This window comes from Balaenoptera physalus (assembly GCF_965194825.1).
Source record: "Balaenoptera physalus genome assembly, chromosome: 3".
NCBI lineage: Eukaryota > Metazoa > Chordata > Mammalia > Artiodactyla > Balaenopteridae > Balaenoptera > Balaenoptera physalus.
Window position 1 is genome coordinate 146,735,930 of NC_138890.1, and position 27,931 is coordinate 146,763,860.

Here is a 27,931-nt window from a genome sequence, read left to right on the forward strand (position 1 = left end):
TTTTATCCTGAAGACAGTGGGGTCAGTTAAGATACTTTATGTAAGAAAGAACTTTTCAAATAAATATAGGCCATTTGGAAAGATCACTTTAGTACATTATGGAGGGCCATTTGTAGGAATGTGGTGTAGAGATGTGGGTTTTACCTAGAAGCAAGACAGTTAGTTGAGGTCCTGAACCAAAGCAACGTCAAGAGTACTGGAGGACAGAAGTCACATTTGTCAGATATTTAAGAGGTTTGATCAATTGGACTCGAGTAGAGAAAGAAGTCTAATGTAGTTCTCAGATTCGGGGATTGTCCAACTGGATGAAGAAGAGTGGCATTGAAGGTGATAAGTTCTCATGAAGAAAAGTTTTCATAATGAGTCTCATTGTAGACCTTTTCATTTAATTTCATTTCCATCTGTATCCATTTGGTATGGTTTCTTGTAATGGAGACTGAAAATAACTGGCTTCAACAAGAAAGAAGTTTATTTCTCCTTCTTAGGAAAGGAGGCCAGAAGTTGATAGTCTGGGGCTGATTCGGTGTTTCTGTGGTTTCATCAAGGACTCATGCTCCTTTAGCTTTTCTACACCATCGTCCTTAGTGTGTTGCTTCCAGTCTTAAGGCCATTACATGAGTTAAGATGGGTGCTGAAGTCCCAGGTATCATGTACATAATCTAGTTAACAGAAAGGAGGAAGGCAGGAAGGGCAAGAAAGGGTGTACCTCCTAGCTGAGTTACCTCTCTTTAAGCAGCTTTTCTAGCAGTTCTGTACAATATTATCTCTTGGTTCAGAACTTGTCATATTTTCACATGGCCACATCTAGCAAGAAATTGTGATCTGGGTGCATTGTAACCTCAAATAAAATTAGAATTCTTTTACTCAGAAAGAATAGATAAGGAGCAGGCAGCCAGCAGTCTCAGTCCTAAGCACCCTTCAGATGTTTGAAGGCAGTGGTCAGGGGCTCCTATCTTATTGGATAGTGTTTCTTCTCCTTTGGGAAGTCTCTTTGACTGTCTGTTTGATATTTGTATGATTTCTTGTGTGGTTTTTAAAAAATTTTTATTTTTAACATGTTCCCTTCTGTTTCATACCATGTGTACTTGAGATAGATGTCGTTAGTGGACCTTAGTACTGAGATGAGGAGGATGTGCACCTCTCTTTGGATAAATTCTTAGTCATCCTAGGGCCTGATCAAAGAAAATAAAATTGTTCAGAACTTAAAATGAAAAGGAACAAAATATTGCTTACCTGTTTTTTATTAAAGTATAAAACAGGTACAGAAAAGTTCACATAACATGAATGTACAGCTTGATGAATTTTTATAAACTGAACATTCCTGCCTACCCAGCACCCAGATCAAGAACATTACCTAGCTAACATGTTTTTTTTGTTTTGTTTTGTTTTTTAGCTAACATGTTTTTAATGTAAGTGTAATTATTCCCTGTTTAAGGAGGAAGAAGGATATGTTTTCTTCAGATACGCTATTATCTTTCCCTTTTGTACTGCCACCTCTATAACTATAATTTAAATGATGCTCAAGGATTATGTGATCAGCTAGTAAGAGAAATACTGATATGGTCCCACCTACCTGTAAAAGAAAATGAAGATTGTTCAGGTATGCTTTTCAAAAATCAGTATGTTTAATGTTAGTAATTTGTATTTATAAGTGTAGATATGAAATTGCTTATACATAAAAGTTGGTTGCTCTGCCCTATTGTGGTAAATTTTGGACTGTCAGCTTCTCAGCAAGGATCATGTTTTTGTTTGTTTTTAATCTTTGGGTCTCTAGGCTTAGCAGTAATTGCCTGCTGAACTGATATAATTGTCTCACAGCCCTATTTGTTAGACGTAATATTAGGTACCCAAGTACCTTTCCTTGATATGTTCATATTTTCTTTAATGGTTGCTTAAGGTTGTTTAGTAAAGTGATGAAAATCACTTTCTGAGGTATTCTGAGTCTTTTTAAAATTGCTTAATAGGCTGCAGAATATTTGGATTGTCCTTTTTAAAAGAGGTATATTTAAATTAAGCAGTAACCAGAGTAAAAGATATATATGAATGAACACATAATATAGTTATAATGGTTATACGGTCGTAGACCATTAGATGTATACTGTGCGTATGAATGTGTCAGAAAGGCTTAATATATCAGAACTTTCTAAATGGAGTTCATGACTCTAATGGAGTTTTGTTTGTTTGTTTTGTTTTTTTTCTAATAACTGATTATTTATTGGTTTAGAACATAATTTTACTGGTGGAAAATAGTGATCAAAAGAAGTTAGTTTACAAAGGCTTCTAAAAATAGTTTGAGAAGTGGGGCCCATCTCTTACATAAAACCCTTTCTTTGATTTTCACTGGTTTATCAGAACAGTATTAGTTTCTTTGGCTTCAGCCACTGTTTTTTTTTGTTGTTGTTGTTGTTTTGTTTTGTTTTTTTTTGAGGTGAGATAGATGGTAGAATACCATGACATTTTTATTCTGGTATTCATATTTTCTCTGCATTTTTTTTTAATTTAATTTTTATTTTATACTGGGGTATAGCTGATTTACAATGTTGTGTTAGTTTCAGGTGTACACCAAAGTGGTTGTTACACGTATATCCATTTTTTTTTCAGATTCTTTTCCCATGTAGGTTATTACAGAATACTGAGTAGAGCTCCCTGTGCTATACAGTAGGTCCTTCTTGATTATCTAGTTTTTATACAGTAGTGTGTATATGTTACTCCCAAACTCCTAATTTTTCCCTCCCCTCCCACTTTTCCCCTTTGCTAACCATAAGTTTGTTTTTGAAGTCTGTGAGTCTGTTTCTGTTTTGTAAATAAGTTCATTTGTATCATTTTTTTAGATTCCACGTATAAGTGATGTCATATGCAGCCACTGTTTATAGATTTCTTACTTTTGGTGATATTTGTCTTTTTAAATTTTTGTGTTCATTACAGAAGTAATACAAGTTCATTTTAGACAATTTTGAAATACGGAAAGGCTTAAAGAAGAAAATAAAATCACTTAATTCAACCATTTTTTGTCTATATACATTTATATATGTATATTCTGTTTTGTAATTTTTTTTTTAAAGAATTTTTTTAAAAATTTTATTTATTTATTTATTTATGGCTGTGTTGGGTCTTCGTTTGTGCGAGGGCTTTCTCTAGTTGCAGCAAGCGGGGGCCACTCTTCATCGCGGTGCGCGGGCCTCTCACCATCGCGGCCTCTCGTGTTGCGGAGCACAGGCTCCAGACGCGCAGGCTCAGTAGTTGTGGCTCACGGGCCTAGCTGCTCCGCGGCATGTGGGATCTTCCCAGACCAGGGCTCGAACCCGTGTCCCCTGCATCGGCAGGCAGATTCTCAACCACTGCACCACCAGGGAAGCCCTGTAATCTTTTAAACTTAATATTATGATGAATATTTTCCAATGTAAATAATATTCTTTTTAAAAACCTATTAAGCCTTTTCCTCATTATTGCACATTTTAGATTGGTACCACCTATTTACTATTGATATTTTAAGTAATGCTGTAGTGTACATAACTTTTTGTGAACATTACTAATAATATCTCTAGGTTAAATTTTGAGAAATGAGGGTACAGGATCAAAGAGAATCCATGGTTTTAAGACTTCTGATGCCTGGTGTCAAATTGCCCTCCAAAAAGACTCGTAGCTGTGTATGAGTGGAAGACTTTTATGTGTGACTTTTTAACTGACTGATATTCTTTTTTTTTTTTTTTTCCAGTAGTATTGTCATGACATGATAATAAATTTCAAGATAAGTTGAACCTATTGTAATGTATTTGTTTTAATTTTTAATGACAATTGTTTAGAGTATATTAATCATATCCCTACTGGGTCAGGAGTCCCCAAGACTACCCCCAAGTTCAGGGATTCACAGGGAGGACTCACAGGACCTAGTATATAGTTGTACTCACACCTGTGATTCATTACAATGGAAGGATACAAAGCAAAATCAGCAAAGGGAAAAGGAGCATGGGGTGAAGTCCGTAGGAAACCAGGCACAAGCTTCCAAGAAGTGACAAGATAGAAATGGCCAGGCCATACACATATAGAACTTAATATTATTGTGAATACCTACCAAGTGACTTCCTTTCTTTTTTTTCTTTTTTTTTTGGTCTGTGCCACGTGGCTTGTGGGATCTTAGTTCTCACAACCAGGGATCAAACCTGGGACCCCTGCAGTGGAAGCACGGAGTCCTAACCATTGGCCCACCAGGGAATTCCCCCAAGTGACTTCTGAGAAAGAAAGATACTTTGCCATTGTTGGGGCCATACATTTTATAAAAATTAATATTAACTTAGTATTTATCTGTGTTTAATAGTTTTAACTGTTTATTTTCATATATCTGAATGCCAATTTATATTATTGAGTTTTGATTTTCAAATAGGGATGACACATGTTTGCTCCTACTAGTTTATGTCAGAATCACCCTAGAAATAGTGATGTAACTCTCTCCCTCCCCTGCCTTCTCCCTCCACTCCATGTGTTCCTTTTGTCCATACCTCCCAGAAGAATCTTACGGTAAGGAGTTACTCTTACTAATGGAAGTATATCATAATATCCAGACCTAACGGTACAGAAAAAAGCATGAAGAATCACTGCTCTGGTGCTTTTCAGATTATCTTTGTAGTAAACCCTGCCTCCTTTCATTAAAGAAAGAAAATTAGAAAGGGAAGAAAGAAGGGAAAATAAATAATGAAATGCTAAACTTGCAAGTCCATTATGGCTGGATTGTCTGTATAGATCCTTCCATGTTTTTAGATAAAACTAGTAGCTTGAGGTTACAAAGAGTTCCTAAGTGTATGTGCTCGTAATTATGAGCTAATTATTTTTGTTCTGTTGTCTTCAAGAAGTGTAGATAGCTATTATAAGTTAACTTATGTAGGCCATAGGTGTTCATCTCAGAAAAAACTTGTAATTATAATTTTCTTGTTGCATAATGTTGGGAACTTAAATATTACTACTTTTGATAGTTTGGTCAGACTCTCCTTTGGTCATTTGGTGTATCCTGCAGTTCCTGAGAAGTCTCATTGTGAGTTTGGAGTGACTGGAAATGTTCATCCTGAAGCGGCGGTGAGGGTTATCCAGTCCATGGCTCGCTTCATGGCTGCCTATTTCACCAATCAGCTGCTTTGCATTTTGCCACCTCACAATGTGAATGTTCTTCCTCCCCTTCATATTAAAACAGGTAAACAAATAATTTTCTCGCCTTGTTTTTGCACATAATATTTAAAATCATATTATATGGTGATCATTAGTCTATGGAAATAAAACTGTTCTAGCTCAGTGCCTGAACGCTAAGGAGATACGCAAGTGACTATTTACGAATGAATATAATCTGAGAAAGGTAATTGCTTTGGACTTGTTTTTATTGAATATGTATTTTTAAATTGCAAATTTTGGACACATTGGTATTTATAAAGTTTCCATTTTTAAAGTAAAAGGGCTATAAAAATGTGGTAATTTAACAAATTTTGAGGATGCTAATTTAGAATTTAATTTTATTTGGACATTTTACTTTTATAATTTTATTTGGATCATTTTCTTTGCTCTATTTAATCATTTCATTAATAGAGTCAAAATGTACCTAATCTGTGTGAGGTAACTGCCCTACCCTAATGGAAATAAACATGTACACAGATTTCTATGATATTCATTCATTCCAGTAATTTTTATTAGTGCCTGCTACGTGTCAAGTAGTGTTGTAGGTGCTGGAAATATATTAGCTTGCACCATATGAAATTAATATGAAAACATCTGTAGTTTTGTCTTGTCTTGACATTTGAAACAGATTTATCCTAACTGCCATGAACAAAACAGATGAAATACCTGTTCTTTTATGGAATTACATCTAATAGATTGAGACGGAAAATTAAATAAATTCATATATAAACAAAGATCTATCAAATTGTGATACTTATTATGCAGAGAACTGAAGTAGAGAAATGTATTGTGACTGAGTTGGTAGTTCAGGTGGTGAATTTAGGGAAGAGCTCTCTGCAGGGGTGACATTTAAGCTGAACTCTTAATGACAAGAAAGAGCCAGCCATGGACACATAGGACTTAGAGCATTATAACCTGAGCCTGTGCAAAGGCTCTAGAGCAAGGACAAACTTGATGTGTCTGAGAAACTGAAAGACTGGTGTAGCTGGAGCAAAGAGGGTGAGATAGAGAGTGGTATGAGATGAAGACAGAGATAGACGGCCAGGTGATGTAAGCCAGGGTGTGAAATCTGAATTTTATTTTAGGTACAATGAGAAGTGATTGGAGGGCTTTAAGCAGGAAATAACATGAACTGATAAACATGTACAAGGCACACATAGATTAGAGTAGTACAAGATGTAATATAATTAGAAGTTTAATAGAAGTAGCAACAAGTGGTCATCAGATTTAATCACAGATCTGTGGATTTTGAGCTATGTGTTCGGACTCTAATGTAATTTTCTCAGGGTGTGGGTGGGAGTGGAGGACTGTCCCCACCCACTTGGATGCTTCAACAGTAATGTTAGACTCTAGTGTCATCAGGGTTTTCAGGAGCTTCTAGACCCTAGAGAGCCTTATATGTAAGGTAGGATCAGAAAGGAAATTGTCTAGAGGTTCCTTTTCATAGGTGTCTGCTTCCCTGGGGAAGAAAAGTTGGCCCTGACCTGATTATGGCTTCTCTTAGAGAGCTGGTGTAAACAGAGAAACAGGTGCTCTGTTTTTCCGGGATCTACCTTCTCTCCTTTCCCTCTCCATTGGCTACTAACTCAGTTTCAGCTGGTGCTCCCTCCTTTTCTCCCTGAGAACAGCCTGTGCTTCTTTCTCTCACCTTTATGCTTTCCTCTGACTGAACCTCTCAGTTGGATATTACTTATTTCCTTGTACATTTGACACTATTTATTATTATTACAATAGTTTTTCATTTAAGCTCTCTTTATTTTGTCACAACTGAGGTATTTACTACTTGTGCTCCCTATTTTTGGTAATAATGTTTCTGATAACAAATTGTATCCTTAATCCATATAATTTTACTGAAGGAGAGAGGCAGAACTCATGTGGTTTTTATTTTTTAAAATATATTATTTATTTATTTATTTATTTATGGCTGCGTTGGGTCTTCGTTGCCGTGCGCGGGCTTCTCATTGTGGTGGCTTCTCTTGTTGCGGAGCACGGGCTCTAGGCGCGTGGGCTTCAGTAGTTGTGGCACATGGGGCCAGTAGTTGTGGCTTGCGGGCTCTAGAGCACAGTCTCAGTAGTTGTGGTGCACAGGCTTAGTTGCTCCGCGGCATGTGGGATCTTCCTGGACCAGGGCTCGAACCCGTGCCCCCTGCATTGGCAGGCGGATTCTTAACCACTGCGCCACCAGGGAAGCCCTCATGTGGATTTTAGAAAAATCTAAAAAAAAAAAAAAAAAGGTACAATCCTGGTATTCAGAAGATTTGTCTTAATTTCTTATCTTTCTGTCCTACAATATTTATAGGACTTTTGCTCTTTGCTCATGATTTTTATCTTTACAGATGACTTTACATACCTAAGGGAGACTGATATTTATCACACTTTGTGAAGAAACGTGACAGAGTTATTGAATTGTTTCTGGGCAGATTCATAAACATTCATAAAAGCTCAGAGACACACCTTTTTATTCCCTACATAAATATCTTACCAGTTAGAGGAGAGAGTAGGAGAGAAGGCTTTGTGTTCTTTTCCTATGCCCGAGACTAGACTATGATTGTTGAAAATTTAAATATCTGAAAGTTGGTATATATCCTTTAATTTCTTTAATCTCCCTCTGTCTTGAAAAATGATATTAGCAGGCTTGACTTAGAATATATTTCATGTTAATCTTTTAAATCAGAACTAGTGGCAGAATGTACTGGGGATTTGAGTTGCTTATTTGGTATGATGTTTGCTGTATGAAAGCAGTAAAATTTTCAGAAAATTAAATCATTCAAGTCCTTTTAATGGTACAGTGCCTTACTCATAGTGAATTAAAAACTGGAAAAATTTCATCAATCTCCTGGCTATGCAGAATCATATAGTCATCGATTGACTAAATTTTTCGTTTCTTTCCATATCTTTGTCAAAGAGCTAAAATGTTAGTGCTTGGTGTGGGCAGAGCCTATGCAGATCACATAAGAAACTAATCATTTCATTTCAAGGAGCAAAAACCTACACATACTAATTACCAGTTTTATTTTGAGGGAGTGAGTGAAAATCTTAGCAATATATATTTTTTAAAAGATAACAGTTCTGTCATCGTATTTTCAAATTTCTCATTCAAGTTACTTTAATTAGGGAAAGATACAGAAGGCTGGGGAGAAGGATATTATTACCCTTTGTATTTAATCTCAGGCCAGACTGAAATCTTGTCATTTATTCAGGATTACTGAAAATCACAGTTTTCTACTTTCTGTTAAACACTAATACATTGAACATTTAATATGCTTGAGTATTACCTCAAACTAGTTTTTTATCCCATGACACTATGAGGAATGCAAAGTCAGGTAAAATGCAGTCTCTGCCCTCCAAATTTCATATGCAGTAGGAGAAATAGCTGTATATTTCAGAGCAGCCCACAGTAGTAAACTGTACACTGTGACCGGTACATTTACATGTGTGTGTACGTTTATATTATCTGACCAAAAAGTTTCATTAAACTGTACTTATTTACCTTTATTTTGTGTAATGCATTCTGATACTCTTTTGTTTCTATGTCTACTCTGTTTCATTTTTTTAGGAATGCTGACATTTGCTTCATGACCTACTAAAGAGACACAGTGTTCAGTGTTAAAAAAACTATTCTAAAGTATGTTAAGCATTATTTTAGGCCATTTTGTATGTATCTTCCTTGTTGTGGTTTTGTGTAGGAAATACTGATTGAAGAGATCTATATAAGGAGGTATGAGTTCTTGTATATATAATTGTAAAATCCATTTTCCTTAATTTACTCACAGAGCAGCCCTTTCGACTTATTCCTCTGCAACACTCGAAGGTGGCCAGTGTTGTTAGAGAGCAGAATCTTTCTAATGTGTGGACAGTTGAATATGCCCTTGAATTATTATTTATTGGTGGCCTGGTTCCAGAAGCTGTGTGGTTGGCACATAAACTTGGAGACTGGAAGACATCTGTTTCCATTGGTGTGGCCTTGCAATTGTTCTGTAAACATGATAGCAATTTCACAAGGTATGTATTTTTAGGAAAGTATGATGGTGTCATCTAAAATATTTTTTATTTCACTCATTGCTGGTATTTACGCATTTTATGGAATCCTTAGTTCAGCATTGTCCAATAGAACTTTTTTCGGTAATGGAAATATTCTGTATGTGCTATCCAATCTGATAGCTACTAGCCACATGTATTTATTGAGCACTTGAAATGTGGATAGTAAGACCAAGGAACTGGATTTTCCATCTAATTTTAATTAATTTAAATTTAGAGAGCTATATGCAGCTAGTGGCTACTGTATTGGACAGATCAGAGGCTTACTTATGGTGTTAAAACATCTATTTAGCACATTAATTTGTTAGTAGTGCCCTCAAAGGGCCTATAGTCAATGGGAGAGTTTGTCTTTCCCAAACAGGATTTGAGTTTTAAGCTAATCAAACTAATCCCTATATTTTAACTATTCTGAAGGTTATGGTATTGCTGTGTCTTCTATATTTTTTTAATTCAATAATTCAATGTATGTTTATTTATTAAGTAACCACTCTGTACCAAGCTCTATGCCAGGTATTTTAGTGGATTGTAAACTTAAATGGTACATAGTTTCTATGCTTAGGCATTTATAGTTTAATAGAGAAAATAGGACAAAACATTATCATAATTTTCATAGTATGGTAAGAAAAGTGCCCATGGTACAGTAGGGAGAGCAGTAATATCAAGTGAGGGAAGGACAGTAAATACTTTATGTGGGAGATGTCATTTGAGATGGGCATTGAAGGGAAGATGGGATCTTGACAAACTGAGTAGCTGTAGGGAGAGAGAACATTCCAAACGTGAGCAGAGGCATATGGCAAAAGCAAGTTTGGTTTGGTTTGGATAGAGTATGTATGTAGGGCAGCAATGGGAGGTAAGGATGAGGAGATATATTAGTACCATAATTATGGAAAGCCTTAATACTATCCTTAATACAGTATTTCCTTGCTTATTTCTTGTCTAAATACAGGATGAATAAAGTGAATTTCTCTGTTCTTTAAAATTTCATGTTTAGTTCTTGATGTGTGTATGTTTCCTTTTTTCAAAATTTGTATTCTTTTCCCTTAATTTGATGTGATTTCCCTTAATTTGATGTGTATGTTTCCTTTTTTCAAAATTTGTATTCTTTTCCCTTAATTTGATGTGATTTCAGGTCCAGGAAAAAGGGTCTGAATCTACCATTAAATATGACTCCAGCACAGATTTTCCAGGAAAAACTGCAGCGTTTTTTAGGTCAGCCAGCCTCTTTGGAAGCAAAAAATGAAATGGGCTCAAAATACAAACAGTTTACAGGTGTGTTACCTATGTATGGTCGACACATGTATCAGCTTAATTAATATAAAGCTTATGGTATTTTAAAAAGCTTTTAAGTACCCACACATATATTAATGCTTTGAAGTAATAAGCTTATCAAAAATTTTTGCTATTTATTCTTAATGGGAGCATCCCAAACTGATGCAGTTCAAAATACAATGTTCAGTATCTGAATGATATTCTGGTTTTCCATACATAACCTTTCTTTATACTAGTGGTATTTTGCTGCATTTAGATTGTTTTCTTTTGCAGTCATAGAATCGTAGAATCTCAGACATCGAGGGGTACTTAGAACCTCTTGCCTAATGCATAAATCATAGAGTTGTTTTTTGCTTTTAATTTGAAAAGTTCTGAGTGGTATTATAAAAAAATAATATTACATGTAATACATAGATTTACCCAGGAGCTCTATAAAATTCATCTGTTTTAAAGATGGGGAAATTTAGACAAAAAGTAATGAAGTCTGTTACTTAAAGTCATATATTTAATGATAAAACCAGGATAGCTGTTTTGTTTTATTAGTGCTTGTCTCCATTAAGGAGTGAGACTTCTCCAGATTCCTAGAGCTTATTAATTATAACTTCTCTTTCTGGAAAGAATTCATAATACTTGGAAATCAGACTGAAAATTTCTTTGATAATTTTCTGTCAAGTTTTTTTTTTTAAGTAAATGAAAAGATAATATATCTACATGAAAGTTGATTTTGAAAAAAAGGACTAAAAAATTCCCAGTCTGAACTTCCAGTTCTGGCAATATATTGTTTTAGATGATCTGAAAACTCTCCCACAATAAATACATAGATACAGTGTGTTTCTAGATAAAACATAAAGATATGCATTTAAAGGCTAAGATTTAAAGAAAGTAAGGGAAATTTCCAGGGGTCAGAAACAAAGAGAAGAAGTCAATGGATTCCACCCCTAGGTATTTACCCAAGAAAAATAAAAACATAGGTCCACTGAAAAACCTGTATATGAATGTTCATAGCAGCTTTTTCATAATAGCCAAAAACTTGAAACAACCCAAATGCTTATCAACTTGTGGATGGAAGAACAAATTGCAATTTATGTGTACAATGGAATAATAAATAATAAAGAGGAGCAAACTACTGATAACATGCAACAACATGGATGAACTGAAGAACCATTATGCTGAATGAAAGAACTCAGAAATAAAACTACACACTGTGTGATTCCATTTATGTGATTTTATAAAAAGCAACACTATAGGGACAAGAAACAGATCAATGGTTACATGGGAGTAAGGGGGGAATTGACAACAAAAGCGTATAAGAACTTTTTTGGAGTGATGAAAGTGTTCTTATAGGCTATATAGATTTGCCAAAATTCATTGAACTGGGGATTTCCCTGGTGGTTCAGTGGTTAAGACTCTGCACTCCCAGTGCAGGGGGCCCAGATTCCATCCCTGGTCAGGGAACTGGATCCCGCATGCCACAACTAAGCCGCGTGCCGCAGCTAAGACCCGGTGCAGCCAAATAAATATTTTAAAAAACAAACAAACAAAAAACAAACAAAACTCATTGAACTGTACACTTAAAAAGGATAAATTTTAGTGTATGTAAATTATACCTCAACAAACTGATTTAAAAACAAAAAACTCAGCAGATGGTTAGTGAACTGGAAAATAAATTTGATCTATCTCTGTATATATACACACACAAAAAAAATATATATAGAGAGATAAAAATGTATAGATATAAAGAAAAGAGTTGGAAAATATGAAAGAGAAGTTAAACTTTGTATAGAATACGAAGACACAACATATGTCTAATAGGAGTTTCAGTAGAGCCACACCAAATTCTGGATAGTGACTACCTCTGGAGAGAGGAAGTGAAATAAGATTGGTACCTAAGGAATTTCAGCTGTATTTGCAACATCTTTTTTTTATTCTAAATTGAATGTAGGAAACATGTTAATACCAGACAAGGATGAAAAGTCAGTATGTGAGTGTTTTCATATTATATTCTATACCTTAAAGTATGCTTAAAATATTTCCTAATATAAAAGTATGTAAGTCTCCAATTCTGCCACCTGCATCTCTGCATTTTGCCTTCTGGGACATGTCTCCATATATACAAATACTTATATAATTGAAACCATACTGTATGACTATTCTGTATATTTCTGGGGTTTTTTTTAGCTTCACAAGTCCTTTTTATTATAAAAGTACTGTGATGGACTATTATGAAAAAGAAAATAATTACTCTCTCACTGCCTTCATTTAATGTTGTATATTATTTTGGAGTCTTTATTGACATTTTTCCCATTAATATTTTCTCTTTTATTATTATTTTTGAGTCATGACTATATTCCAAGATTATTTTTATTATATAATTCTTATTACAGTATCTTGTATAATTTTGGAAAAGTCTTTGTGCTCTGATTACCTATAATCTTAAAAGTAAGAGAATCTTTATTAAGTTTCTGTCTAGAAGTTTGGGTTTTTTGCATGTCAACCAATATGTTCATTTTTGGCAATCAGCTTTTTCAGATATGAAATTTCATCCTACAAAATAGCATGAAAAGTATAATATAAATTTTAACTACTTTACCTAATTTTGTATTTGCTAGATCCCATTGAAGAAGAAGATGCAGATCTGCTATTTGGTTCTGTGCAGGAAGTACTGAAAGCAGCAGTTATGGCTGATGCAGATATTCTTTCAGAGACATTTCAGCTTCTGATAAACTCTGCCAAGGACTTCAGTCAGAGACTGTGGGGCTTAGTGCCAGTCGGCTTGTATCTTCCAGCTCCTCCATTGTATTGTCCTCAGCCAGCTATTCTTAGTGAAGTAAGCTTAGTGCTTAATCTTTTAATTAATTTAAAGTTGATTTTGTCCAATTTTTAAAATAATCAACTTGATAATAATCATCAAGTTAAAAATGCAGGCTCTGAAGCTAACTTCTGGATTCCAGCTTTGCTGTTTATTTATTGTGTAATATTGGGCAGTGTACTAAACTGATGTTTCAGTTTCCTTATCTGTAAAATGAAGATGATGATAGTACCTCTGACAGCATTATTGAGAGTATTAAATGAGATATCCTGTAAAAGCTTTTACTTTAGGGCCTAGGACACATAGTAAGCATTCAATAAATGTTAAAATTATTGAAATAAAATTATTTCAATAATAAAACAAAAGTAAGAGATATTTCTCTGTATCCAGATTTTAAAAAAATAAACATTTGTTTAGGGTAGCAAAATAAAGAATGTCAGAATTTAGAAGCCATACATTATTTTTTATTTTATTATTTATTTATTTATTTATTTTTGGCTGCGTTGGGTCTTTGTTGCTGCGTGCGGGCTTTCTCTAGTTGTGGCGAGCGGGGGCTACTCTTCGTTGCAGTGCGTGGGCTTCTCATTGCGGTGGCTTCTCTTGTTGCAGAGCACGGGATCTAGGCATGCAAGCTTCAGTAGTTGTGGCATATGGGCTCAGTAGTTGCGGCTCGCAGGCTCTAGAGTGCAGGCTCAGTAGTTGTGGCACATGGGCTTAGTTGCTCTGTGGCATGTGGGATCTTCCGGGACCAGGGAGGGCTTGAACCCGATTCCCCTGCATTGGCAGGTGGATTCTTAACCACTGTGCCATCAGGGAAGTCCCAAGCCATACATTATTTTAGTCTTTTATTCATCTCATTGTCTGTGCCTCTTTTGAAAGACTTAGTTTGATTTTTCTTTGGTTTGAAAGGTCATTTTTTTCTCCTACACTTTTCAAATGATAGTTCTGTCTTATAAATAGCAATACTGTATTCCTCTCAGGAACTTTTCCTCTACTCTTATTGAAAATCATAACATTACAATTAGCTGGTTTTAGGATTTAAAGTGTTAATGTAAATTATTTACATTTAAATTGTTTTAATATTCAATTAGCAGTTTAAATTGATTCTGGTATTGTTTCTTTACTACTTTTTCAGAATTAGCAACTTTTTTTCTTTTTCTTTTTTTAGACTTATTTGCTGTATTCTCATTGTTATATTTCAAGTTACGTTTCAGTAGGTTAAAATATTTCATTTGTTGATATTTCAGGTGTAATATATTACAAATGGAAAGAATAAGTAGTCCATGGTATTTCTCAGTAACTCCTCTTTCCTCTCATATCTGAGTCTTCAGTATGTTGGTTTAGGAATTAGAAATAGCATTTAAGATATTTTTGGATATGCTATGCTGTTATTAGTTTTGTAACTATCCTTAGTAGTACTTCATTTTATTATTTTTTAGTAAAATAATCTTCAATGGTAGGATTTCTCTTAAATGCCCCTCTATATCAGTTAGAACCCCTTGGGTTGTAAGTAACAGAAAACTTGGTAAATATTGGTTGGCGTAATTGAGAAGCCCAGTTATGTTACCAAAGACTTGGGTTCTTTCTTTTAGTTTGTTTTCTAAGGTGTCAGCTTCAGTTTAAGGCTGGCTCCCTTTGTGGGAGCAGGATAGCTGCCAGTAGCTTCTAAGGATACCTTGTCCATGTCCAAAGAGAGTGGGAGGGGGAGAAAGAAAAGCAGTAAAAGTATTTCTTTCCCAGCATTCCAAGCAAGAGTACTGAGAGTTACTCTTGTAAGAGCGACTGAGGTCACTTCCCTGTCCTCGAATCAAACACCTTGGCTAGGGCTAATACAAGGTACTGCTTGGCAGTTGACTAGGGCCTTCCTTGGCAGCTAGGGATATGGGATCAGCTCTCCTTGAATCATTTGGCTATGTAGGAGAGGGGCAGATACCCAAATAAAAACTGAATACTCTTAAGAAGTGACAATGGTAGGAGAAGGTTGGGGAAGCAAATGTTTACAGTACTCACATTATCTCATTCTCTGGGAAATTAATCTGTAGCTACTGACTTGAATTGTGTTTATTCAAGAAACATTTGTTGGATCCTACCACATACTGGAGTTTACTCTATGCACTATATGACAAGGCCTTTGCTCCTGGGTAGTTCTCAGTAGTGTGGGAAACAGATACATAAATCAGCAAGAATAGATTAGTGAAAGCTATAATGGAAGTCTGAGCAAAGTGTCATAGTAGCACAGAATGGGAGGGCTTCACAGAGGAGGTGATATTGAAATATAATGGGATTTTTCCAGGAAGAGGAAGGGAAAAGTCATTCTTTTTGAAAGGAGCTTTCTCTGTAACATTCCACCCATGGAGTCAGGGGTGATGGCTTCAACTGTTGTAGCCGAAGACTTGGGATTAGGGTCGACTTATCCCTTTACATTGTTTGAGGTGAGAGAAGTGTTTCCTTGACACTAGAAATAGCTATAGTTAATATCTGAGGCCATGCCTCAAAACTTCCTTTCTAGATGTCCAGGAATATTCTACTTTGAGAGGCACTATCTTTATTTTCACTTTAACATTTTAAGTTTCTGTTTTACTAGCTACTAAAATTGTTGTTATTTTATTTTTTTAGGAAGATGGTGATGATCTTCTTTTAAAAGCTGAAAAAGATAATCGCCAAAAGGTGTCTGGAATCCTTCAACGTGTTCTCTTGCTTTTCCGGGCAGCTCGGTGTTCTTTTCCTGTAGCACAGTGGTACATCTTGCAGTTGAGATGGGCAAGAAAAGTCATGCAGAAGGTATGGAAATGTCCTAGTCACTTATGTGCTATTGAAATAGGGAAGAACCTTTTGTATTCTATTACAAGTTAATCACTAAAGGGTTGTTGCCTCTAACCTTAAATTATACATAATGGCCCATCTTTGGGAACCCTGCTTCCCTGGTAATGAGCATTAAGCTAAAATACCTCTTTTTAGCTAACAGGAAACGTCCTGACCAGGCCCACCTGTGAATGACTGCAGGGAGGAAGAAATTAACACATGCCTTCCAGAGGCTGATGGGAACCAGGAAGTGTTTGACTTTACTCCCTCCCCTTTTAGTATAAAAGGAGCCTGAATTCTAACTCAGGCAAGATGGTTCTTTGCAGCATGAGCCCACCATCTTCTCGGTTTGCTGGCTTTCTGAATAAAGTCGTTATTCCTTGCCCCAAGAACTCATTTCTCGATTATTGGCCTGTAGTGCAGCAAGCAGTATGAGCTTAGACTCGGTAACAGTATGGTAAACAATTTAAATATACTAATATTTATTAATATTTATAATTGTGATATTTTCCCAAGGAGTCCTGCCCTATAAATCCATTAGTTTCAGGCTTATTTATAGTACGAAACCTGGACAGACCGGGTTCTTTCTGCTGAAAGATAAGGACTCTGAACTGGAGCTCAGTGTTAGTCCCATGTGGTCTGACAATAGAAAGTGTGACCTAGGCAGTTAATTCCAGGTAATTTCAGTTACTTTTTTTTTTCCCCAGTTACTTTCTTTTCCCACAATCATTGAAGATTTGAGCTTAATTCAGGGTTTACCCCACTTCTTCCTGAGACGTTATCTGTGTTCCTTGGGGGCTTCTGTGGTGTCAAACTGTGGAGAGTTAGAGTTAGTTCTTGGCAGTGTGTTTCCTTGCAGTAGTCACCCCCAGTCAGAGTCTCCCCCTTCCTGTCTTCGGAGATGGGCAGTTCAGTTTGATTCTGGGGCTGTCATCCTCTTCTACACTGACTTCAGCTGAGATGTAGCTGCATTCTTACCTGATCTGCAGCCAGATGGGACATCTGCTTGTATGTCCCTTACCCAGCTGCAATTCCCTTGTTGTCTGTCTCTCTGTAAAATGTGGAGCTAAATATTATTAGCCCCCAAAATCTAAAATTTGGCCCTTGATTAAATTACTAAATGTAACGAGAGTTTACAACTTTTTTTAGTAGAAACCCTAAGAGAGACTGAGAAGTTGTTTATCAAGTTGTTTTTGAAAATTATCCTTTTTTTTTAGAGAGAAAGGTTTGTGAAATTTGCATACAGCTACCATAAAAATACAAGTTAAAACTATTAAAACTATACTCATTCTATATCTTGTTATCCCAAAGGTGTTTTTAAGGATGTTTACTAAGAAGGGCAAAGAGTTTTCCTGTATTATTGAAAGATTGTTTTTAATAGTTTCAAGATCTGTTGAGCCTGAGTGTTTGTTATAGGAAATTTTATTTTAAAAATTGCTTGTTGTAGAAAACGGTTTCCTTTATTCTTTTTTTTTTTTTTTGGACTGCGTTGGGTCTTCGTTGCTGCGCGAGGGCTTTCTCTAGTTGCGGCGAGCGGGGGCGACTCTTTGTTGCGGTGCGTGGGCTTCTCACTGCGGTGGCTTCTCTTGTTGCAGAGCACAGGCTCTAGGCAAGTGAAATGTGGAAAAGGAAGGCAGGAGAAATGAGGCACAAGGGAGGATTAGAAGAGTGATAAGGACTCGGTTCAACCTTACTGGTTTCAAGAGGGCCATTATCCGAGGAATGAAGGCAGCTTCTAGAAACTGAAAATGTTTCCCCAGCCTATAGCCAGTAAGGAAATGGGGGACCTCAGTCCTGTAACCACGTGGAATGGAATTCTGTCAACAACCTGAATGAGCCTGGAAATAAATTTCCCCTAGAATCTCTGAAAAGGAAGGCAGCCCTGCTGTTACTTTGATTGGCTTTGTGAGACTTTAAGCAGAGAGCCCGCTGAGCTGTACCTAGACTTGTGATCCACAGAAACTGTGTGGTAGTAAATGGGTGTTGGTTTCAGCCGTCAAATTCCTGGTAATTTGTTAGGCTAGTAATAGGAAACTAATATAATGCAGAATCTTTATTTTAGCTAATTTCTTTACCATTTTTTAATTGATATATAAATTACATTCCATAAAATTCACCTTTTAAAAATGTACAATCCCTTGGTTTTTAGTATATTCACAGAGTTGTGCAGCCATCACCACTGTTTAATTCCAGAATATTTTCATCACCCCAAAAAAGAAACACATTAGTAGTAACTTCCATTTCCTTTTCTTCCCAGCCCCTGGCAACCATTAATTTACTTTCTTGTCTCTTCGAATTGGCCTACTATAAACATTTTATATAAGTGAAATCATACAATATGTGGCCTTTTGTGACTGGCTTGTTTCACTTAGCATAATGGTTTTAAAGTTCATCCATGTCATAGCATGAGTCAGTACTTTATTCCTTTTTGTGGCTGAATAATATTCCATTGTATGGATATATAACATTTTGTTTATCTCTTCATCCATTGATGGACATTTGGATTGCTTCCACTTTTTAGCTATTATGAGTAATGCTGCTATGAACATTTATGTATAAGTTTTTTTTTGGGGGGGTGCAGTTTATTTATTTATGTATTTATGTATGTATGTATGTATGTACATATGGCTGCATTGGGTCTTTGTTGCTGCGCTCGGGCTTTCTCTAACTGTGTCGAGCAGGGGCTACTCTTGGTTAGAGAGTGGGGTGGGGGGAAGCCCCGCAGTGCGCGGGCTTCTCATTGCAGTGGCTTCTCTTGCTGTGGAGCATAGGCTGTAGGCACGTGGGCTTCAGTAGTTGTGGCTCACGGGCTCTAGAGCGCAGGCTCAGTAGTTGTGGTGCATGGACTTAGTTGCTCCGCAGCATGTGGGATCTTCCCGGACCAGGGATTGAACCCGTGTCCCCTGCATTGGCAGGCGGATTCTAACCACGGTGCCACCAGGGAAGCCCCTATGTATAAGTTTTTGTGTAGACACATGTTTTTCATCCATGGTCAAACTGCACCAATAATTGCAAGGATATATAGGTAGCCAAAAGATACAGATGAAGTGTAGCGAACTCTGGAATTGCATACACTGCTCCAAGTCTTTTCTCACTGCAGAAGAATGTGTCCTGGTCTTCTTTTTAACGTCATGACACAAAAGGGAGCTATTTCAGTTATTTAACATCTCCTTTTTATATCTCTCTAATTATATAGCTTGTGTAACATTTTCCAGGGGTCATATTCCATAAATCCATACATTCTAGATTTGTTTCTAATAACCAACCTAGACAGACTCTGTACATCTGGTAAATACCATTAATTTGTTTGATAAGAAGTCTGTCCTTAGCATGCTTACAAGGGGATTTGACTAGATCATGTCTTTCTGGAAGTGAATAGTAGAGGGAGAAAATAGATTACAAGCCTGCTGCTAATCCTTTTCTTCCCGGGTTTATGTCTCTTAGATCCCTTTTCTTTTATTCTTTTTTTTTAAAATAAGTTTATTTTTATTTATTTATTTTTGGCTGCGTTTGGTCTTTGTTGCTGCATGTGGGCTTTCTCTAGTTGTGGCGAGCAGGGGCTACTCTTCTTTGCAGTGCACTTGCTTCTCATAACGTTGGCTTCTCTTGTTGTGGAGCATGGGCTCTAGGTGCGTGGGCTTCAGTAGTTGTGGCTCACGGGCTCTAGAGCGCAGGCTCAGTAGTTGTGGCGCACAGGCTTAGTTGCTCCATGGCATGTGGGATCTTCCCGGACCAGGGCTCGAACCCGTGTTCCCTGCATTGTCAGGCAGATTCTTAACCACTGTGCCACCAGGGAAGTCCCCCTTTTCTTTTATTCTATCACAGTTTCCTTTAACACACAGTAGTTTCCTTTATTTTCTATTCTTGATTTGTTAGAGAGATTAGGTAGTTGGTCCTGAACCATATTTTGGATTTGTCTGTCATTTTTTCATTTAGTGTCATTGAAGTGGTTCCTCTTTTCTTTTATTTTCTCTAAGCTGGTAATTAATCTATCCTCATCAAAGTAGACAGGTTTGATTAAATTCAGGTTAACATTTTCTTAGAATTGAATCCTTCATAAGTGGTATTGTATACTTCCCCTCTGCAGCACATCATGTTGCATGTACGTCTTTTTCCTTCACTTTTCATGGTAGTGAGATGGATCAATGAATTTGGGTCATGTTCCACCCACTATGATGTTCTCCATCAACCCATCAATTTTTTACCTAATTTAGCATTTATTGATGATCCTCGCTAGAGTCATTTTTTTATTAGGAGTTGCCAAATGATGACTTTGTAATTCTGTCACTTATAGATTAGTTTTTTAAAGTTTTGTATGTAGATATATACCTTTTTCTGTATTAGTTTTTAGGTAATGCACATAGGTAGAGTTAGATACTTAAGTTTATTTTCTTTACTATTCCTTTGGGGAAAGTCAGGGCAAATAGCATTAAATTCTTTTTATACAGAACTTTTTAGGCAAAACTGAGTGACAAGAGAGGTTAATTTGGCTAGAACCTTTTTTTTTTCCTTTGAGATTTAGCCTAGTGGATTTGTTGAATTAAATTTGTGAGCTAAGTTTCTGAAAGTACAAGTGATTTCAGGGATATTTTCTTACATAGTATGGGAACCATGCTGAGTTTTCCACTCTTTGTGGTTTATCTTACCTGCCTTGTTTGTTGCTTTATAGTTTCCTTAAAAATTGACTTATATGACTGGTAATTAACATATTCTTTCTTTACTATCAGATTCGAATGAAAGGATCCCTTCCTTCATTGAGTCCTTTCCCTCAGTCATTACTTAATTTCTGTAAAGGAGGTGTAGCATTCTTTCGACCTGGAGCAACTGGAGACCACAAGCTTGATGAAGTGTCCATTAAAGCAATAGGTTTGTCCAAAATGAGCTGCTTGCTTAGAAATTAGGCCTAAATATTAGTAATGATATATTTTACATTTGATTCGGGGAAGTTTCATGTAACAGAGTACTGTGCTGATAATGAAAAGACCGTGGAAATATGGAAATATATTGAGGGTCCAGTGGTCCAGTGGTCAAGAATCTGTGCTTCCACTGCAGGGGGCACAGGTTTGATCCCCAGTCAGAGAACTAAGATCCCGCGTGCCTCGTGGTGCGGCCAGGAAAAAAAAAAAAAAGAAAAGGTATCTAAGATACATTAGGTGAAAAAAGAGATAGTTGCAAAACTGTATATACATAGTATGATTTTATATATCTTTGTGTACTTGTATTACTTTTAATAAAAAATTGTTTTATATTGGAAATTATATTTCTAATATTGAAAATTTTTTAACTTAAATGCCTATTTTTTTTTTTAATAAATTTATTTTTGGCTGTGTTGGGTCTTCGTTGCTGTGCTCGGGCCCTCTCTAGCTGTGGTGAACGGAGGCTACCCTTCGTTGCAGTGCACGGGCTTCTCATTGTGGCGGCTTCTCTTGTTGTGGAGCACAGGCTTCAGGCACGCGAGCTTCAGTAGTTGCAACATGCGGGCTTAGCAGTTGTGGTTTGTGGACTCTAGAGCGCAGGCTCCGTAGTTGTGGCGCACGGGCTTAGTTGCTCCGCGGCATGTGAAATCTTCCCGGACCAGGGCTCGAACCCGTGTCCCTGCATTGGCAGGCGGATTCTTAACCACTGTGCCACCAGGAAGTCCCTTAAATGCCTATTAATAAGTGATTTTCCAAATAAATTAACAATATGGTATTAAGTAGAGCTATGTGTATTGGCTTTGAAAAATATCTACAATATACTCTAAAGCAAGTAAACTACCAATAAATAGAGTAGCTTATTTACTCTATAAAGTTTTTAATATTTTCATGCAAGTGACATGTATGAAATATTCTGGAATAATATGTGTAAAAATTCTGTAAGGATCTCCACAACTTTTATATAAAGTATTGAGGATGAGCATGTTTCTTTTATAATCAACAGTATAAAGACATTTATTTTGGAAAACAAATAACCAACAGTTGTTATAATATTAATGTATATACTCATACAGTCTTCTTTCATATTTCCATTCCTGATTTAGGTTGCTTCAGAGAACTTTGTGCTTTGTGTTGGATGCTGCATGTCCGTGATAAGTTATCCTATAGTTGCAGGCAGTATCAGAAGGCAAGAGAAAATGTGGAGGGAAAAAAGGTATCAATTACACAAGAATAAGAAAAATAAATATTCCTTGGGAAATTATTGCTTGATCGAAGAATCTAGTCTATCTGTCTAAAGTGAAAAGGAAATGATATCTTTCAATATCCATTTAGGACCTCGAAGTGAAGTTTGATTCTTGTATGGTTGAGCACTGTCTCAGTGCAGTGGAATGGGCTTGTAGAATGCTACCCTTCTCTCGGTTTTCTAATATTGAAGAACTTATTCAGGATCTAATTTTGAGCCTCATTGGAGAACTGCCACCAATCAGAGAGGTAATGTAAATGTAGGTGAAAATAAACTAAATCAGAATCAGAGACTGAAGAATTTTAATTTTATTTATAATTAAGAATGATGCTCATAAAACTCATTTTTAAATTTTTCTGAAGGTAGCAGAAATTTTTGTGAAAGCATTTCCCAATCCTGAGGACATAAGGGTTCCTTTAAGAGAAAAATATCACTCTCTTCAACAGAGACTCAGACACTATGTTGTGAAAGGTATTATTTGTCATTTCTTAGATATCTGATAGATAAATTGCTGAAGATTCTCATTTTGTTTTGAAAGCATTTATTTTCTAGTGCTTATGTTTTTATGCATTTCTCTTTGGAGATAGGAGTATGAGAAGTCAGAAGCACTTCCGCATTACGGAAGCACCAATTCTATTGCTTTGGAACCAGACAAAGCTGACTTCATGTCATGGCTCTGTCAGTTAGTGACTGTGTGACCATAGGCAAGTTGCTCAGTATCTCTGAGCCTCTTTTCCTTATTTGTAAAATGAGTATATTAATACTTCTTTATGAATATGTATTGAAAGAGGATTAAACAAGATAAAACATATAATGCTTTGTATAATGCAGATATTTTATTGAAAACTAGTATTCTCCTTTTATGGTTATTTATGCTCCTTATTTTATACTGTGCATTCAAGATGACCTTGTGAAAATTTTTTTTTATTGTGGTAAAATATAAATAATATAAAATTTACCATTTTTAAGTGTGCAGTTCAATGGCATTAAGCACAGGCATACCTTGGAGATGTTACAGGTTTGGTTCCAGACCACCATAATAAAGTGAATAATGCAGTAATGCAAGTCACATGAATTTTTTGGTTTCCTAGTGCATATAAAAGTTACGTTTGCAGTATACTATAGTCTATTAAGTGTGCTCTAAAAAAAGACAATGTATATACCTTAATTAAAAAAGTACTTTATTGCTAAAAAATGCTAACCATTATCCGAGTCATAATCATAAGCAAGTCATAATCTTTTTGCAGTAGTAGCATTAAAGATCACTGATCACAGGTCACCAAAACAAATCTCATAATAATGAAAAAGTTTGAAATGCTGCGAGAATTAGCAATATGTGGCACAGAGACACGAAGTGAGCAAATGCTGCTGGAAAAATGGCACCAGTAGACTTGCTTGAAGGTTGCCCCAAACCTTCACAGATATTGCAATTTGTAAAAGATGCAATATCTGTGAAGTACAATAAAATGAGGTATTCATAATGTTGTAGAAATTTTTAAAGAATTCAAATTACTCTCTGTTTTAGAACTATAGTCTAGTTATTTAAGTCTAGAAATATCCTATCATTGTACATTATTGCATTAATATACTTACGTTGTATTTGTGATTTATATTTTTTCAGACTTTCTTGAAATCTCTAAAATGTCATGTTTATGTATTAATGATATTTAAAAATTTTTATGTAGGCAGTCTTGAAAAACTTCCCTTTCTATTGTTTCCTGTTACTTGAAGTCAGAAAGGTGTTTTTGTTTCTTTGGCTAAAATTATACTTATTTTCTCTTGTGTGCCACTCTGTGGGAATGAGAAGAATGTTAGTGATTCTTTCTCTAATTATCTGGTTTTTGAAACAGTTAAATTACTTCTAAATTTTTTGTTTTCTAGGGCATACTTTTTTATGGAGTCACTTTTATTGTTCTTTAATGGACCTTTTCTAGCTTCTGCTGTTCTACCTTAAAAATATGGACCATACCTTTCTAACAGATACTGAAAAAAAGCATGATCTGTAAGACTGTAGAACTAAGCCTTAGCCATCAGTTAGATTTCATGTTCCCAGGGGGGACCAGAATTGGATCCCCTTATGTCTTGAGTTGAAACATTTTAATGAACTTTAAGGCCTTTTGTTCTTTTCTTTCTAGGTCCCCAAACTCAGGAAATGATGTCTGTTATCATGCATTCTATCCATAAAGTGAGGGTGAAAGCTCTGAAACGTGTGCAGAGAAATATAGGTTCTTTTGAGATGAATATATGGGAACCAACTGAAGAAGAAAAACCAGCTGAGGTTCTAGGTTTTGACACGTTTTCCTTGGGAACTAGTCTGAGCAGGAGCACACTCCCAGAACCAGGGAATTCTCTGGTCCACAGTGATGCAGATACAGCTGATACTTTCTCGGAAGCTTTGTCGGCTGAAGAAAAAAGTAGGATACATTTCTCTCAAAGGTACAATTGAGATCTCATAATAGAAAGCATTCACTTCCTTTGGGAACAAAGTACTTTCAGTATTTTCATGCAACTGATGACCTGATTTTTATTTCCAGCAACCTCACTGATTATATTATTACCACCCTCCATACCCACAAGAATGTTAGGAGTGTAAGATGAGACTGTACATTTGACAATCCATTTAAAATATTACTGAGATACAAAATAATTTTGCCACCTGAAGGTATAAAATAAAATGAGTAGATGAAATTCTAGAGTTCACTGGAGGACTTTTAGTTCTTTTAGCAATCTTAGACTTAAATAGTTCAGGATTATTTGGTTAGCTATATTATTTTTAGAGTTTCCAGGGAAGGAATTTGCAAATTCATCTTTTTTTTTTCTCTTTGCACATTCATCTTTGAAGCTTGTCTGTAAATTGTTGAGAAATTCTTGCTTATCATTTAAACCTCTGTTACTTTGATTTAAGCAGATTTTTTTCTTTATAATTCAGTATCTACAATGCAGTTTATCCTTCTCATGACCGAAAGACTATATAATCAACCATAATCTTGCTTAAGTGAAATAATATCATCTACTTCAAACGTCTGCTTAAACTGTATCTGGTAGTATCATAAATGATGTGCTTGTTTCACCAAGCAACTTCAGTGTTAGCACAGGAATACCTTGGAGGCTGCTTATTGTGTATTCTTAATAGGAAGAGACATGGCGGCTTCAGCCCAGGTGCCTAACTGGAAGCTTTCTTTTATTGAGGGAACGAGGGATCTGTGTTCTGCCCTAAGAACCATGTTGAAAGGAAACAGATTTAAAAGTAATTATGGCTGGCAGTTAGGTGCCTGCCCAACAGGTTAATAGCAGCAGAAAGTGTTTAGAAAAATACCCAACTTTTGTGTGGTAAAGAATCCTGAGGGCAGTCCTGCTTCTTGCATATCATACAGGGAAGCTGAAAGGGGTAGGTGCAAGAGAGAAACAGAAAGCTGTAAACTATGATGTGTATTGGTGGCTTGTGATTTTTTATTGACTTTGTACAGTATTTCTAAATTCTGACCTGTTAGAGGACCTTTTTTTTTTTTTTTCCAGAAGAAGTCATGTTTTTTTTAATAGTGAAATTCCTGTGAACCCATTTTAATCTTTTTTAACATAAAATTTCCCTTTTGATATTAATCTGTTATATTTTTTGGACTCAGAATGTTCAGCTCGAGTGAATACTTAGAGATCTTTGCCCCTCAGTTGAAAGATAGGTTATCAAGGCATTAAAAAACAAGAGGTATGACTTAACCAGCGGAGAGAATTTTTATTGTCAATGCTAAGATCATTTTTAGTGATTAAATGATCTTAATTTTGTCTTTTTAAATTTTACTTTGCTATAGAAATGCCCCAAATCACATGGAATTAACATTGACTGGTAAGCCCAATGGAAAAAAGAAAATATGTAATCAGAAGGAAAACCCTAAAGGAAAAGAAGATCATGAAAAGTTATTACAAAATGCACTTCCTGTAATAGGTGTTTGGGAATTTGAACGTGACGATGATGAATATATTAAATTCCTTGAACTCTTCTTGAGTTATGTTCTTGAAAGAGACCTACTTGGTTCCAAGGATGCTGGCATTCCATTTCTAACTAGCTTTTCTGGACATCTTAGAGAACATGAACTTAATTCTTTACTTTTTGATGTACATACAACATTAAAACGACGTCAGGGCAAAACCAAAAGCCAGAATGTGTTTAGAGCTGGCTCTTGCTTTGTTGTTGCTCCTGAGTCATATGAGTATGAAAAATCAGAAAACCAGACACTTTCAGCTTCTGTACTGGTTAATCAAGGGATCAGGCCTTTTTTAGAGAACCCTTTGAATGAAGTCAATAAAAATGAAGGGAAGAGTGGGTTGTTTGGTTTAAAACAGAAGTCAGTTTACAGAATACAAGATGACAATGCAGAGAAAACTTTAATACAGAGATTGTCAAACCATAGTTTTTGCACTCCCAAGTCTATTGAAACTAGAAGATGTATTTTCAAAGCAATTCAACGCAACGATATTAACCCTCAAGAGGATCTTCCTCTAGCACTAAATAACACATTTGGCAGTATAAGAAGGCTGTTGGAGTGGATGATAAGATGGTCTGATAGAAGACTGCTCTGTGATTTTGGTCTCACTGCATCATCCTGTGAGTACAGTCCCGTCATTCGTGTAAAGACCTCTACAGCTGCCATTCTTACATCATTGTGGCTTTTGAAACAACCCTATTTTGCTACATATAAGGCAAAAAATGCCATTATTAAGGTAAAGAATTGTTAATTACATACAAATGAGAATTCTCATTTTAGATTAAAACTATATTTATATTTCGCTATCTAATAAAGAATCACTAAGTAACAAAGTTAATGACAATGCTGATTATAACTTGTATCACCTAATTTTTTAAAGTAGTTCCTTTAATTGTTAAAAATGATAAATTAGGGTTAAAGTGCTTTCAGAGAGGCTGTGAGGTTTTGAGGTTTCATGTGTGTTTATAAGAAAGAAAAAGAGAGAGTTCCCTGGTGGTCTTAGTGGTTAGGATTTGGTGCTTTCACTGCCGTGGCCCGGGTTCTATCCCTGGTCAGGAAACTGATATATCCTGCAAGCTGCGTGGTGTGGCCAAAATAAAAAAAAAAAAAAAAAATGAGGAGGAAAAAGGAGATAATTTTAAGTGATATTACAAGTGGTATTACATTTCTATTATTTCTTTTTAAAGTTTTAGGGTTTTGTTCAGATGAGGGAGGACTAGGCAGCTGTTTAGTTTTTATTACTGATGTCTCATTGTATGTATTAGGGGATCATCTTTTCTTATACTATCTGGCAGATGAGGTTGGAGGGCCAAACCTAGAAAGGCAGATGGATATCAGTAGAGAAATTAATGCTTATGGGCTATTCTTTCTTTTCTCTACCCAGTGGCAAGTAAAAGGCTGCTCTTTTAACCTAACTGTTTGCAAGGCAAGTATTTTTTTCATAAATATCTTTTGATTGAGTACTTGCTGTCGTACTCCAGAGAAAGATGGAGGTGAATTTCTTGGAAAACAAATTTCTATATGGTAAAGTAGTTGGGACATGGACTTTTTTTTTAATATTTGGAGAATTCCAATAGTATCTAAATTTGTTCTTTTTTGTTCATTTTTATTGAGGTATAATTCAAATTTGCTTTTGTTTCCTTTGCTTTTGGTGTCAGATCCAAAAAATCATCATCAAGGAGCTTAACTGCCTGTCTTTTCTTCTAGGAGCTTTGTG

The 27,931-nt window shown here is 35.9% G+C and overlaps 1 protein-coding gene across 9 annotated transcripts in view; it reads left to right on the plus strand.

Moving 5' to 3' along the window:
* The window catches only part of CPLANE1 (ciliogenesis and planar polarity effector complex subunit 1), a 124,129-nt gene that overhangs the window by 20,436 nt on the left and 75,762 nt on the right, over window positions 1-27,931 (plus strand). For all 9 annotated transcript variants that reach the window (XM_082453636.1, XM_082453638.1, XM_082453637.1 and 6 more), the window contains 12 exons: window positions 1,436-1,600; window positions 5,009-5,182; window positions 8,931-9,159; window positions 10,325-10,464; window positions 13,074-13,291; window positions 15,890-16,054; window positions 20,803-20,941; window positions 22,095-22,204; window positions 22,324-22,482; window positions 22,597-22,705; window positions 24,370-24,670; window positions 26,041-26,950. In XM_082453636.1, coding sequence (XP_082309762.1) covers window positions 1,436-1,600; window positions 5,009-5,182; window positions 8,931-9,159; window positions 10,325-10,464; window positions 13,074-13,291; window positions 15,890-16,054; window positions 20,803-20,941; window positions 22,095-22,204; window positions 22,324-22,482; window positions 22,597-22,705; window positions 24,370-24,670; window positions 26,041-26,950 — 2,819 coding nt within the window. The remainder of the gene's footprint in view (window positions 1-1,435; window positions 1,601-5,008; window positions 5,183-8,930; window positions 9,160-10,324; window positions 10,465-13,073; window positions 13,292-15,889; window positions 16,055-20,802; window positions 20,942-22,094; window positions 22,205-22,323; window positions 22,483-22,596; window positions 22,706-24,369; window positions 24,671-26,040; window positions 26,951-27,931) is intronic.